This window comes from Charadrius vociferus, unplaced genomic scaffold (genome assembly GCF_000708025.1).
Source record: "Charadrius vociferus isolate BGI_N301 unplaced genomic scaffold, ASM70802v2 scaffold636, whole genome shotgun sequence".
Lineage (NCBI taxonomy): Eukaryota > Metazoa > Chordata > Aves > Charadriiformes > Charadriidae > Charadrius > Charadrius vociferus.
In genome coordinates this window covers 1,306,457-1,320,726 of record NW_009649189.1, presented here as the reverse complement: position 1 = coordinate 1,320,726, position 14,270 = coordinate 1,306,457, and the positions used below count along the sequence as shown (strand labels likewise).

General features: G+C 44.8%; 1 protein-coding gene across 1 annotated transcript; it reads left to right on the top strand.

The window, feature by feature from the left end:
• The first annotated feature begins 2,143 nt into the window (after nucleotides 1-2,143).
• LOC104289865 (myeloperoxidase-like) lies at nucleotides 2,144-13,360 on the top strand. Its single transcript, XM_009888880.1, has 11 exons — nucleotides 2,144-2,282; nucleotides 2,902-3,025; nucleotides 5,130-5,259; nucleotides 5,867-6,061; nucleotides 6,151-6,466; nucleotides 7,636-7,796; nucleotides 8,427-8,679; nucleotides 10,110-10,280; nucleotides 11,131-11,368; nucleotides 11,692-11,909; nucleotides 13,320-13,360. Exons 1-11 carry the CDS (start codon nucleotides 2,144-2,146, stop codon nucleotides 13,358-13,360), a joined length of 1,986 nt encoding a protein of 661 aa, XP_009887182.1.
• Nucleotides 13,361-14,270: the final 910 nt, after the last annotated feature.

The following is a 14,270-nucleotide window of genomic DNA, read 5'->3' as shown; positions in this document are numbered from 1 at the left end:
CTAATGGAGATGGTCGAGGGCTGGAGGAGAGGAACGGTGCTCAACGTAGCAGCTTGTTTTGCTGAGTAACAAGTCAGAGAGTGTGGAGAGGGATGTGTGAGGTCTCACCTCCTTCACACCGTCCACCTGAGAAGGACCCTCACGAAGGCAGGACGCCAGGAACCTGTCCTCTTCCAACGCACCTTCCCAATAGTCTCCATCACTGAAGCCTGGACTGTACCTGGCTGCCTCCTCCTTGGCTGTTACTCAGCCTGGTTTGATGAATGTCCCACACCACAGGGATGTCCCCGGGTCTTGCCGACACCTACAGCTCCGTCCCTTGCCAGTCCCACTTACGGTCCTGATCGGAGGGGTGCTGTATTGTATTCCTGGACCCTGAAATACATATTCAAACCAAATTTATAAGTCTCTTCTGATGCTTCAGTGAAGCCCTGCCTGTTCAGAAGATTTATGTTGCATTTCTTTCTAGGCATAAACCCAAGAATTACTCTCTTAGGATCCATCGTCACTCTCTGCTTCATCGGGGCAATGGAATCATTAAATAGTAAGTTTTTGTTTCTCCTTCAGCCGCTACTGTGCTTGAAAGGGTGTGAGTCAACACTCAGTCTGAGTTCCTAGTCAGATACAGCTCCAATATAAATTCAAAATATCCTGTACATTGACCCACTAACAATGAAGTCAGTACCTAAGGAACTTGTCTAAGGAAATTGCCTATTTAACCAATAGGTTTTCTAAGCACATGATCATCATTTTATGACGAGGAAACTGGGTCAGGCATCATGTATTTGATGACTTCTATGCATTTCCCCTCTCACAGGGAAGAATAGCTTCAAAAAGAAGGGTGAAAAATAAGTCCCTGAAAGCATCCCAAAGCCATCAGAGCCAGTTCTGTGAAATGGGTAACAAGCTACTGCTTTGCACTTGTCCTGTGATTTTCAGGACCTCAGCAATGGGGTGAAGCAGATGAGCAAGAGAAGCACAGATGAAGGTGTCCAGGCAGCACTAAACACACAGTGGGAACTGTGTGTAAAGCGAACCAGTGCACCTCAGCACCCAGCGATGGGGTGTGATGTGTAGCTCCTGGTGTATCCTCAATTTCTGTGCTTTCTTCTTTTTTTGGTAGAGGACCCAGAGGTGCTATCAGACTCATCTCTTCTGAGCAGCATTAGTGAAGCCAAGCAGCTGGTAGACACAGCATATTTACTTGCACGAAAAAGGTGAGTAACTTTTGCACGAGGACCCCTGCATTATAAGGAAATAAGAGAAAATATGTGTGTTTGTTCTGTTTTCCAATGCACATTTATTATGGAGATGCTTTTGTTCAAGGACAAACTGTCATGGTTGGAGAGATCCTTTTGCCCAGTTTGGCTGCATTCTAGTGTTCCTGTCTCAGTCCCAGGGCCACCCTTCATCACCCAAAGCTATTGCCTCCTCACTGGTCACACTCCCGTATGGGCACCTCTCAGTAGCCTGTAGTGGTATGGGCACACTGGGCACATGCTGAGTCCTCTCCTGGCTGATGAGGTTCTGCCTCTCTCCAGAAGGACCACAGTCATGAGACAGCTGTGCAGATGAGCACCCTATCACAAACAAATCTCTGTGGAAGTCAAACCCCAGGTGTCCCTCCGCGTATTGTCCCAAAAGGCTGGTTCCAGGCAGCATGATGCTCTGGGGAGGAGTCTCTCTCCCCTCACCCTACAGAAGGTTTCTCATTGTGCAAGAAAGAGACACGGGACTGGGAAGAGATGCAACAGGACCAAGGTTGTCTCTCTGTTCAACGAATATAACTTGTGACATACTAAATGTAAAACTTTATCCAGTCTCTGAGTCACTGTTTTCCACTGATCTGGCTTTTCACAAGATATGACAAAATTTATTGTGACGAGGAAGGAACGCAAACTTGAAGTAGGGAATCACAATGATTTGTTTGCCAAAATCTGTCCGAGATAATGTGCAGAGCTGCTGAGCAGCCACCTTGTCCTAGGTGCGCAGAGCCTGCCGGGCATCCAGCAGCGCTGTCATGTGTAAGTGCACCCAGCCCAGCATGACAGAGGAGGTCTGATTTCAGAGAAGGCACTTCATAGGACTCTTTTTTTTAATGTTCAGCTTAAAGAGAAAACTAGAGGAAAGGGCTGTCAACCCCATGGATTTCCTGAAGCACTTAAAAGACCCTGTAGGAAGAACCAGATCTGCAGTCCGCGCTGCTGATTACTTGGAAACTACTTTGAAACTCCTCAAAACAAAGCTGCACCTCTCTGGGAAACGGAGATTCAATGTTACAGGTAATGGGGTTTAGACCAGAATGGCTTACAAACAGCTAAGAGCAGAAAATCTACCACAGCAGGAGTGTCAGAGAGCAGCTCTGTCATGACCCAAATAGCTGGTGATAAACCCCTTCCCCTTGAAGCATACTCAGAGGCAGATCAGACCACCCGGTGTTTTAATCACCATATTGGGCATATTGGGCAGTGTCCGTCTCATATCTTTGGTCATAAAAACAGCCTGACGATAAGTGTGATAAACCTGGGGCAAAACGTGCTGAATGGCGGGAGACTCTGAACCCTGAGAACAGAAGCCCATCTTCCACTTCTGGTGGAACCCACCTGCCCAGGTTGGACCACTCTGCATGCTCGGGATTTTGTTCCCAGTCTAGGATAGAAGGTTGCTGGTGGCGATGCTTCCCATATTTCCCTGGAAAGTCGCTCCATGCCACCACAGTCTCCCTAGCCCAGAGGTGAGAGCTGATCCACAAAAAGGTTTGGGTGCCAAATTAACAACTCAATTCCAGATGTTATATATCCACAGCTCTGAGTCAGCTGACTCAGACATTGACCTAGAATACCGGGAAGCTAAATAAAAAGGAGTAAGAGCAGATATTATTTTGCATGATTTCTTTTGTAGACCTACTAGACAGAAAACAGAAGGAGGTGATTTCCAAAGAAACCGGCTGTGCCTATCAAATTCGTTCCATTAAATGCCCAAAGCGTGACATTTACCGAACCATTACTGGAGAATGCAACAACAGGTAGGACTTGTGTGTGGGCAAGGAGAGTCCCCAGTCTGTTCTTTGACCCAGGATAGATGGCTTAAGGTCGTTTGTGTAAGTACCTTTCAACAGGGCAAGAAGAATGAAATGCTCCTTTTAGTAGTGCCTAGAACAGATGTTTCATTTCTACCTGTGCCTGGCAGGAAAAGATGTCATTTCTTGAAAATTTCAGATTTGAGCCCATGGCCCTCCATATGCTGTTTGTATGAAGGAAAGGACTTCTTGGTGGAGGAAGGTGAAAGGTTGAGGAAAGCAGACTTTGGGGGTATGACGGCCAGCCTGCCACTCAGCTTGAGGCTCCAGGAAATCACCCCTCCTCTCTTCTGTGGCATGGATCATACTCATTTCTCTGGGCCTAGGGAGATGCTGTGCTTTGAACGTGATGAGGGCATTGACTGTCAAATTTCAAACTTCTCTTGTCTTGGACTGACTACACAAGCAAGGTTTTTAAAAACATAGGTTTCACGGGCGCTGTGAATATATATAGGATATGTTCAGTTTACTCTACTCAGCATTATGTCACAGAGGACCAGATTTGGTGCCCAGTTCATATAAAAATATACAGCTCTTAACATATCTGTGCGGCTACCGAAATAGACACTGTGTTTTGATGCATGAGGAAGGGAAGTAAATAAGAGTTTAATTCTTGGCTCCTTGGTGTGTATCCTTTACGTGAAAAAAAAATTAGTTCTTCATCTTTTTTGTGCATTGAACCCTCCTGGTTCAAACCTGGGATCATACATTTATTTATTTCCTTGTTAGCTTTATTTTTGACCAGAAGATGGCAAAATTTCTAGCCTAATCCTTGGAAGTCAGGGCTTGCTGTCCTGTTCTGCCACAGAGTTGCTGCCTGGCATGATAACTCCAGCCCCCCGAGTCCGAGCCGGGCTTGCATCTGATGTGCATCTAGCGTGAAACAGATGTGACAGATGTGAGGAAATAGCACAACTCCACACCGCACGTGCAGGGAGCTCACACTCACTGTGCTAGTGATACAGCCAGTCTGTACCTTTACCCACGGACACCAGAGCCTTCAGCTCCCCAAGGACAGCAGTGTCCATGCTGACTTCTAGACTCAGGGCAGGGTTGTCCTTGGGCTTCCAGCTGCCAGTGGGATAATGAGGCACTCGGAAGCAAGGGGACTCTGTGGTATGTTAACATTTGTCCAAGGATCTTGCACAGCTTCAGACATGCACCGTGAGATCACACTTCAATATTTTGCAAAATTCTGCCCGCATAGGATAGTAATAGTGATTAAAAAAATAGCTGTGGTGGTACTGGGCTCTTAATATTTGATGGAATTGCTTCAGCTATGGGGTGGCAATTGTTCTAGGGCATGCTCTTGCTTCACAGCACACTGCTGTAAATTTTGGGTATAACACTCCTTTTTTGGTATAGGTAGGTATTACCCAAGTTTTACGGATTTAAGAGCTTAAACATAGAAAGGTGCTGTGCACCAGCGGATATTCCATAACTGATTTCCCCAAAATCACCTGTGTTTCTCTGTCCCTAGGGCCACCAATAATTGTCTCAACCAGCATTATTGTTCTTCTGAACAAGTGCTGCTGAATTTACTGATTCAAATTCTTCTGAGTAGTATGAGGCAATACAACAAGTGGTCATGGCTGCAGATTGCAGCTTGAGAGGTTCTGTGTTGGACATGGGGGAAAAAATTCCTGAAGGTGCCTTCCTTGGCGCAGGTCTGCACAGAGGCGGAGTATCTTCATCCTTGGAACCTTCCAGCCCTCAGCTGGAGAAAGGCATGGTGCCCCCAATCACTGGTGATGGCACTGCTGTGAGACTGATTTTCTGTGGAGCAGCAGTGGAGACAGGTGCTACAGAAATTTAAATACCAAACAAAATTAATATAATGGCATAAGGAGTCTTTTCTTAATGTCAAAAAAGTTCATTTTTCTCTGCAGTAATAATCTTGGTATTATTTACTTCTCAGTGTTTTCTGGCTATCACCCCTGTTGCCAGAGTAACCGGACATGGATTAAGGGGCTGCAAAACATTAGTCTCTACAAACCTGTGCATTTCTGAAATAATACCGGTATTTGCTTTTCTTCTTGTGATGCTCCAGAAAGCGTTCTTATCTGGGGTCCTCGAACCACGCGTTTGCTCGCTGGCTCCCAGCAGTGTATGAAGATGGAGTGTCTGTTCCCAGAGGAGCAAGTGAAGGAAAGCTGTACAATGGATTTCCACTCCCGCTGGTGAGAACTGTTATTCTTGTCCAGGTAACATTAGTGGACACTGCCCTCCCTGCATCCATCAGAAATGAAACCATGGCAACATCTGGAGTGTAAATTACTTGATCATTTCCTGTCATCTCAGGTGCTAATTTGAGGGTTGTTTTCTACAACTGAGCTATCGGTTGGGATGATATTTTTTGTTGGAGACAGGTGAACGAAAAGGTTGTGAATACTTCGCTAAGCAAAGCATGGACAACATCACGTTTTCAGAAGTGTGCATCCCAAGGTTTGATGCGGACAGCATCACAGTGTGCTCAGATACACCAGGATGTTTATACAAACCATAAGACTTGGGTGTTCCTCAGCAGTCTTCCTGACTTTCTGGATGTGTGCACACACATTCCTTTCAGCCATAAAAGGCTTTCCATGAAGCTGGGCTTGGCTGAGCGACTGTGCAGTCAAGAGAGTGCTACTTATTACATCTGAGCTGGGGCATGGCATGGGTCTGTTTAATACTATAATTAACTCTTATGAACTCATCTAAGATCATCTTATGCATGGTTTCATAGTAAGTGTTATGTTGAGAGGTGGAGATAGCCATATGCATTTTCATTTTGATTTTCTTCAGGTTCGAAAAGTGTCAAACGAAATTGCTCACACAGCCAACGAGAACGTCACTCAAGATCAAGAGCTCTCTCTTGTCTTCATGCAGTGGGGCCAGTGGGTCAACCATGACATAGACTTAGCCCCTTCCAGCGGTGCAGGAGTGAGCCCGGAGCTTCACTGCGGTTGTGCCTTCAAGCCCCCTTGCTTCCCAATTGAGGTACCCCAACTTTCATTCTATCCCATGCAATCTTAAGACAGTAAGAATAAAACCACATGACTTTGCGGCATTGCTTATGTTTGCTTTAGTTTCCCCCCGATGACCCACGGACACCGCGGTCAAACTCTTGCATGCCATTCATCCAGTCGGCATCCGTCTGCAATCCCAGGACATTTACTCGTGAGCAGATCAATGCTGTCAGCTCCTTCATGGATGCCAGCACGGTGTACGGCAGCGAAGACTCCGTTGCAAAGAGCATTAGAAATGAGACAAACCGGCTGGGTTTGATGGCTGTGAACCAGAATTTTACTGATGGCGGGTTGGAATTATTGCCCTTTGAGAACAAAACCAAAAGTGTTTGTGTTCTCACCAACAGGAGCATGAACATCCCCTGCTTTAAAGCAGGTAAGGTGCATCTGTGAAGGAGTTTTCAGTGGCCCATAAACTCAAAAAGGATCATTATGGTCAGGCATCTGATGTCTCTTTACATTTGTATTAGGCGTTGCAAGACATGATTATGTAAGGTGAAAGACAGGGGACCCCCCCAAATTAAAAAAAAAAAAAAAGAATAATTGAACAATAACTGTTTAATTAAACACAAAAATTATTTTGTTGTAGTTTCCCAGAAGAGTTACAGCAAATCATCCTGCCTTAAAATGTCTTTTCAAAGGTAGGAGAAATTTTCGATAGAATAACCACCAGTGTTTAAAACTTCTCAGTGACTTTTTTTTCCCCTCCTACCTAAAATTCACCATCCAGTTTTCAGCTCAATCTTTACTAACAATTAAACAACCTTAATCAATTTAGTTAACTCTCCCTGGTACCACATTCTAAATTTTTAATATCTCTAATATCCCAACCTCTATCAGAAGAGAAGTCTATAAATTTGTCTGAAACTTAAACACACTGATAACTCAAAATGCAGAACTTTTTCAAATGGGAAGTGATCCGTCATAGACATAAGAAAATTATAAATGTGAATCTTGCAAGTCAATCAGAAGAATACAGAGTATCCCCATTGCACATTATTTTCTCGTTCCCTGCACACGGGAAGAGCTCCTTGCTGAGTGAGGAGATATTCAGTGCTTCTTCCATCAGCTGTTGGAGGGTCTTTGCTGCATCCCCTCCAGTTTTCTCTCAGCATCTCAGCTGAAAGCACGTTCATAGACCACTCAGAGGTGTTTACAACTTGGGTCACCCGAGACAAATTTTCAAAACCAAACATTCACAGTGCTGATATAAAAGAAGATTGTATCCTTGAGGTACAAAAGGAAGGCAGACACTAGAGTTTCACATAACAAGATGTTCACAGCTGGTTTATAAATATGTGCAATATAGTTTAAACTGCCCAAAGCCTCTTCTCTGATGGTCTTGGCTAAATGGTTTGGGCAGAGAATGGTTTGTCTGTGTTGGAAAGAAATACCGGGGACGAATGGTGACTGCTAGGAAGCTTAACCATAAGCATTACTGCCAGTAACATTGACTATCAGTTGTTACTCATCTGTCCTAACACAGAAACCTGCCACTGAAATAAAAAGCTGTTTACAAAATTCCTACAATATTTTCATTTGTAGGTGACAAACGGGTAACTGAAAACCTGGGACTTTCTGCGCTGCACACTGTCTTTCTACGAGAACACAACCGCCTGGTTACAGAGCTGAGGAAATTAAATCCTCACTGGGATGGAGAAAAGCTTTACCAAGAGAGTCGAAAGATTGTCATCGCCACAAACCAGGTACTGGTCGCTGCTCAATGTTTATCATCTGCATGCTTAGGAATGGTTTTTCCTCCAGGAAAAGGTGGAAAACCATGCTTTGCAGATCTAGCGGAGTTATTTGTGAGAGTCGAAAATTGTGAATAAGGACGGTCCATCTGAGACAGCACAGGTACTCAGAGCCTTTTTTTATCCATTATTTTACCAATTTATCAATTATTTATTATAATAAATAATTTTAATATATGGGCCAAACTCGTGGGTTAAAAGAGTGCAATTTAACAGAACAGCAAAAGGAAAAGACGAAAACGCGATTACAGTACCGCCGCGAAGCGCACCGACCAGACCCGCACTGCCGCAGCCCACCCCCGAGTGGCGACTCATCTCCTCGCCCCGGCTAGCGCCTCTTATAGCCCGGGATGGGTCACGTGGGATGGAATACCTGCCCCCTGCCGGCTCCTGGGGAGATTAACCCCATCCCTGCCGGAACCGGGACAACGCCAAATTCATGCCATTGCTACAGCTCTTTTCTGAAGATCTTGTGAACTCACTGCCACTGGATGGAGAATCCAGGTTCATGCTCTGCACTTGACTTTGGTGGCATTTCTGCTACACCTGATGACAACTTGCTCTGCTTTTGTGCTTTTTCAGATAATAACATACAGAGATTACCTCCCACTTCTGCTTGCGGAGGAGACCAGAAAATGGATCCCTCTGTACAGTGGCTACAATGAGAAAGTGGATCCCACAGTATCAAATGTTTTTTCCCTGGCTTTCCGATTTGGCCACACATCAGTACAGCCTTTTGTATCCCGTTTGGATGACAGTTTTCAGCCTTTGGGTCCACTCTCCCATGTCCCTCTTCATTTGACCTTTTGCGCTACATGGAGAATTATAATGGAAGGTAAGAGCGTGGGGCAGCCAGCAGTCCTGGTCTGGTCCTGAAGCAGACACTCAGTTGAAGGTCAGCTGGTAAGACACATGAGCCTAGACTCCAAAAACTGCTTTAGATCCATTTATTTAACTGGCCTCACACAAATTACAGTGCCATTCAGCTTGGAAGGTGTTCATGATATGTCTACCCAAGGGGCTGCAAATTGGTGGTGTGCCAAATGTGGGGCAGCAGGACAGTCCTGCAGAATTGTCACCAAGCACAGCCTAACACCGGTTCTGCATTGTAACGAGGCAAAGGACCTCTGCCAAAAATTACATGCTGTTATAGTCCAGTCATTGAACCTTATCAAGACCAGCTCCTGCAGAAGCAGCCACATTGGAGGAGGATTTTGCATCAGAACATATAGTTCTGTAGCATCTTTTGCACGGTTTTTCAGTATTGTCTTCCTCAGTTCATTGCACGATAATTATATTCGTATTCTGAACGTCTCAGTAAATAACCAGAATATGTAACAGATTAAACCTCCTTCTCAGGTTGCCATACATCTCAGCTCAGTGAGACCCGACAGTGTGAGCATTGCGCATTCACCCAAATAGGGCAACTGCTCATGCTGTTCCAGAAGACGTGACACTCATGGCGCCAAATGTCAGTCAACCAAAGTTTAGGTCAATCTAAGCTATTATATCCCCCTGTAGGTGTTGCCATAGGGTGATGCCTCCAGTCTAACTGAGTTAAGACAGCATAATTTCTTCCTAGTGGTGGCCATCTCTCTTCACAACTCTAAAGGGAGCTATGACATCCTGCACTTATATAGGCAATATCTGCTGACAAGAGTCTTTCCAAGGAGCACAAATGTCTCTTCCAAAATGAGTTATCTAACTAATTACAGAAAACATACCAAAATACACAAGTGCAGCCAATTTTGCTGTGTTTTACTAATACTGTCTTCTTAATGGCTATGAAAAAGACATACACAAACAGACATAGATTGATTCTATCATTGTATTTAATGTTTTAATAAATATTTTGCAGTTAATAGCTGATCATAAACAAAATCAATTGCAAAACCTAAACCTTGGACAGAACCCCATGTATCATTACATGCTGGGGACTGACAGGCTAAGGAGCAGTTCTGCAGAAAGTGACCTGGAGGTCCAAGTGGGCAACAAGTGGACTTAGGCCTGCGGAAGGGAGGTTGAGGGATGGAGATGGGGAAGGGTGGGGAGTCTAGTTACCAAAGGGCGGCCCCATCTACTGGCATATAGAGGTCTGTACATATGTAGTAGTATATGCTGAAATGGAATTAAGGAGCTAGGTGAACCCCACACAGCCCAGAGTAGAAAGGACATCTAATGTTGCACTGTTTCAGCTGCACAAAATGGACCATCAAAGCTGGAACTTGGTACAAAAAGCCTTTTCTTGATTTGCAATGAATGCAGGTGGCATTGACCCACTGATACGGGGCATGGTGGTCGATCACGCAAAGCTGATGAAACAGAATCAACTGCTTGTTGAGGAGCTCCAGAACCACCTTTTTGAACAGACAGAGGTAATGGGTCTGGATCTAGCAGCTCTGAACATGCAACGGGGAAGAGACCATGGCCTTCCAGGTAAGGAGGCACAAGTCCACATGTCCTGTGAACAGCATTCTTTTTTCTTCTGCTGTTTATAGTAGTTCCACAAATGCACTAAGCTTTTTCCATACCAATGGGAAGAAACAATACCTTGATTTGAGGGCAAAGGATGGATAGAAAATCAAGCTCAGAGAAGAAAAGTTCTCTGTATTATAAAGAACTTTTTCTGACAGATTTAAGACAAGGACAAAAGGCTTGGAAAGCAAAGATGACATCTGGGATAATGTAATAAAGAGGGGTAGAAACAGTCGTGTATTGCAAAGAGAGAGCATGTGGGGTACAGAAGGCACAGACTCAAGCAACCAAGCTCAGCTTTCACGTGGACTAGACAGACCATCTGTGCTTTGTTCTTTGCCCAGCCATGCCTACTTTGTCCCTTCAGACAACTCAGAGCTCTGAGCAGAAGTGGCTTGCACCCACAGGTATGATTGCCCACAGGCACTGGAGAAGAACAGGTGTGCTTGGCTTAAGCACAACCAAATATTGCTCTTTTCTAGAACTTTGACTGCAGAAATTTTGCCTCCCAAAACTGCAAAGACTTGTGCATTCACCCTCAGCACCAGGTAGCTCTAACCGACGGGATGAGATGAACCTGTAGTCATGTATGAAGACAACTCAAGTTGTTGGTTTAGTGTGTGCGTAAAAAATGGACTTTGAAAACACGGCATTTGTTGTGACTGTCTAGGCAATAACGTCTTCCAGATCCTTTAATGCCGTGAGAAAAAGTAGACATTGGTCATGGGCCAAGGGGTCTGTTTAGCTCCTGAATTTAGGCAGATGCTGGGAAGTCATGGGTCCTGATCAGCTGCTGTTCCTGCTTTTGCAGGTTACAATGCCTGGAGACACTTTTGTGGGCTCTCCCAGCCTCAAAACTTGGACGAATTCTCTGAAGTGCTAGGCAATTCCAAACTGGCCAAGAAGTTCATGGATTTGTATGGGACACCGGACAATATTGACCTCTGGATTGGGGCAATCGCAGAACCCTTTGTTCCCCAGGGCAGAGTTGGACCCCTCCTGGCCTGCATCATTGGCACTCAGTTCAGGAACCTGCGTGATGGGGACAGGTAGGTAGCTCTGAGAGCAAACCTTCCCTGTGGCATTTATTATGGGAAAAAATGCTGACATTTTATGCAGCACACTGATCCAGCCCATCTTCAACACACCAGTGAGTGCTCCCAGCAAGGCTCACACCTTTATTTTAGCCTGGTTGCCAAAGGGCTCTTTTTTCTAGCTGTTTCTACAGACCCACACTGGAGACATCTCTTTCCAAAGGGGTGTGCTTGCTGCCTGATGAATCAAGGTGGATCTGAGCAGAGACTCACCTTGGTCAGATTCCTATCTTGGCAAGTAACCGTACTCTGAGCTGCTCCTGAAAATATCATTGCAGATTCTGGTGGGAGAAACCAGGAGTTTTCACTCCACAGCAGTTGCACGCACTAAGAAAAATCTCACTGTCGACGGTGATCTGTGACAATACTCGTATCAAAAAGATACCCAGGGATGTGTTCAAGGTCAACAGTTATCCTGAGAACTTCGTTGACTGCCACGAGATCGACAGGCTTGACCTCTCACCCTGGAAAGATGAGCCTGAGAGTGACACAAAAGGTAAGCAGTTGTCTGAGGTCTGCCAAAAATAATAAATACCCTACAAGGTCAGACTCTTCTGTGCCTAAAAAATAAAAGAATTAAGGTCATCACAGTGACTCTACCCCAAAAAGGCCTTGCCCAGCCATTCAGACCTACGCGGACACCACTGGAGGCAGAGGTGCTGTTAGCCTAAGTCTCCTTGCAATCTATCACCTTCATCATCCCTTACTAGCCTGCTTTTCCTCTTCAGCTAGGAGGGAAATCCCTGAAAATCCAGTCTGTTCTGGTCCTTGTGAACATGTCCTTCTCTGAGCACCTTATTCCAGGACAACTGGAGTCTTCCTTCACAGGAAGAGTGTCCCTGAAGAAATCAATCAGAATTAGCCAACCTGCTCTGAATTCTTACTTCCCTGCTCCAAGCCCCTGCTCTCCTCTTGCCTTCCCTTAAGCTTTAAGGCCTCTTGAGGTATATCTGGCATTATGTTGACACTGTATGGCCTGACACACCAGTAGTTTAACACACATAATCAGAGATCATGATGTGCCACATCCTGAAAGACAGTAAAACAGTGTCTTCATACAAGAGGTGTGGACACTAGCTGTGTCCTCCTACTGGTATGCTTTTGGCAGGGGGTCTTCCAGTTGAAAATGATGTAGGGAGAACAGAGACTTGCAGAAGACAGGTATGACCTGAGCAGAATGGACCGGATTCAAATTTTCCTTCTGGCAACCCATTTATAGATGATCACAATACCTGGATCACCTACTCTGTCCTTCTTCAAGGCACAGACCACAAAGCATCTCCATGTAGTTCCTGTATTGAGTTTGATAAACTATTTGAGACAAATACCACTGTTTAAGAAAGAATTTGCACTTGATATAAAGGCTAAATTATGGTGACTTCACCCCATTCTTTAGGAACCAAGCCCAGCTGATCTTGCCTTCTCTATAAACATTAAAGGCTTCCTGATTTCTTTTATTACCTTAGTCTTATGGTCACTAAAAATCGCTGAGCTGCTTCCTGTGGCTTTTTTATCACCAGGCTGGGAGGAAGCTGAACTGTGTTTGCATAACCCAGAGATGGTGAAATCCCAGGGTGTTAAAAAGCAACTGCTAGAAGTTTAACCTTTTCAAGTGCCAAGAAGTTGCCCCAAAAGCTCTCGTCCAAAGGGCTGTCTGCTGTCAGGTCACTGCAGGTACCTTTTGACAAGGCTGAAGGCATCGCAGTGTCTCAGAGGTACAAGGATACAGGGGTGACCTCGTATGCAGTTACCCATTCCTTAGTGACTATTTTAAGCTATAGAGTCAAATAAAAATGTGGGGAGAAATATTGTGCCCTGGAAAGGAGTCAAATAAAAATGTGAGGAGAAATACTGTGTCCCGGAAAGACTTTCGGCCTCTCAGTAGCTTTTTCTGCTTCACTGACAGTTTCTAATCCTGCTCGTCAGACCAGCGTTGGAAATTCCTAATGGTGGCACTGAGCTGCTCTTAGGAAACCGCTGCCTGTACATCATGCTCAGCTGACTGCTGTCCACCGAACCTCGGCACGTGATTTCCCAGAGAGGAGCTTAAGACTGTGTCTACTGTTTTATTTGCTGAATGGTGATTTTTATTGCGTTCATTTGTAAAAGCCTCCAATAATGTAACATTTCAGACAGAAGGGTGGTGAACATTTTATTGCCTGTTGCCCTAAAAAAATGTTCAGAGTTGTGCAAGGCTTGGTTAGGTGCTGGATACTTTGACTCTCTAAACGCACAATCAAGACAAACTTTTTACTTCCCGTCCTGAATGGGTGTTAAATATGGAGGTTGGTGCGCTTGCATTTCAAAATCAAATTCCTTATCCTTTGTACCTGCTCAGAAATAGCAAGTTCATGTAATCTTTATCAAAACTTTTCTCATCTCGTTGTTTGGCACAAGAGCATAAACTGTTCAGGCTGTTTCTAATTAGCAGTGACATTTCAGCCTTTGAAGACACTGTAGAACGGCAGCTGCATCTTGAAGCCTGGAAACATATTTTATTTAAATCCTATAGTGAACATGAGCGTGTTTGCGTGTGCTGGGCAGTAATAAAATACATTATGTGCACATCTGGCATCAATTCTGGTATGTCAAGCATGTGTCCAAAACATTCTTTGGCTATGGTTCATAGCTAAATGTATCAGCATAGAAAAGCAAACCGAAAGCTGGCTGGTATGTAAACCACAAGCATTAGGGCCAAAAAGTAATCGTCTGGCTGGGATGATCACTCCCAAGAATCATCATCGTGCATCAGAAGAAGTGTGGCCAGCAGGCAAGGGAGGTGATTCTGCCCCTCTACTCCACTCTCGTGAGATACCACCTGGAATATTGCATCCAGCTCTGGAGCCCTCAACATCAG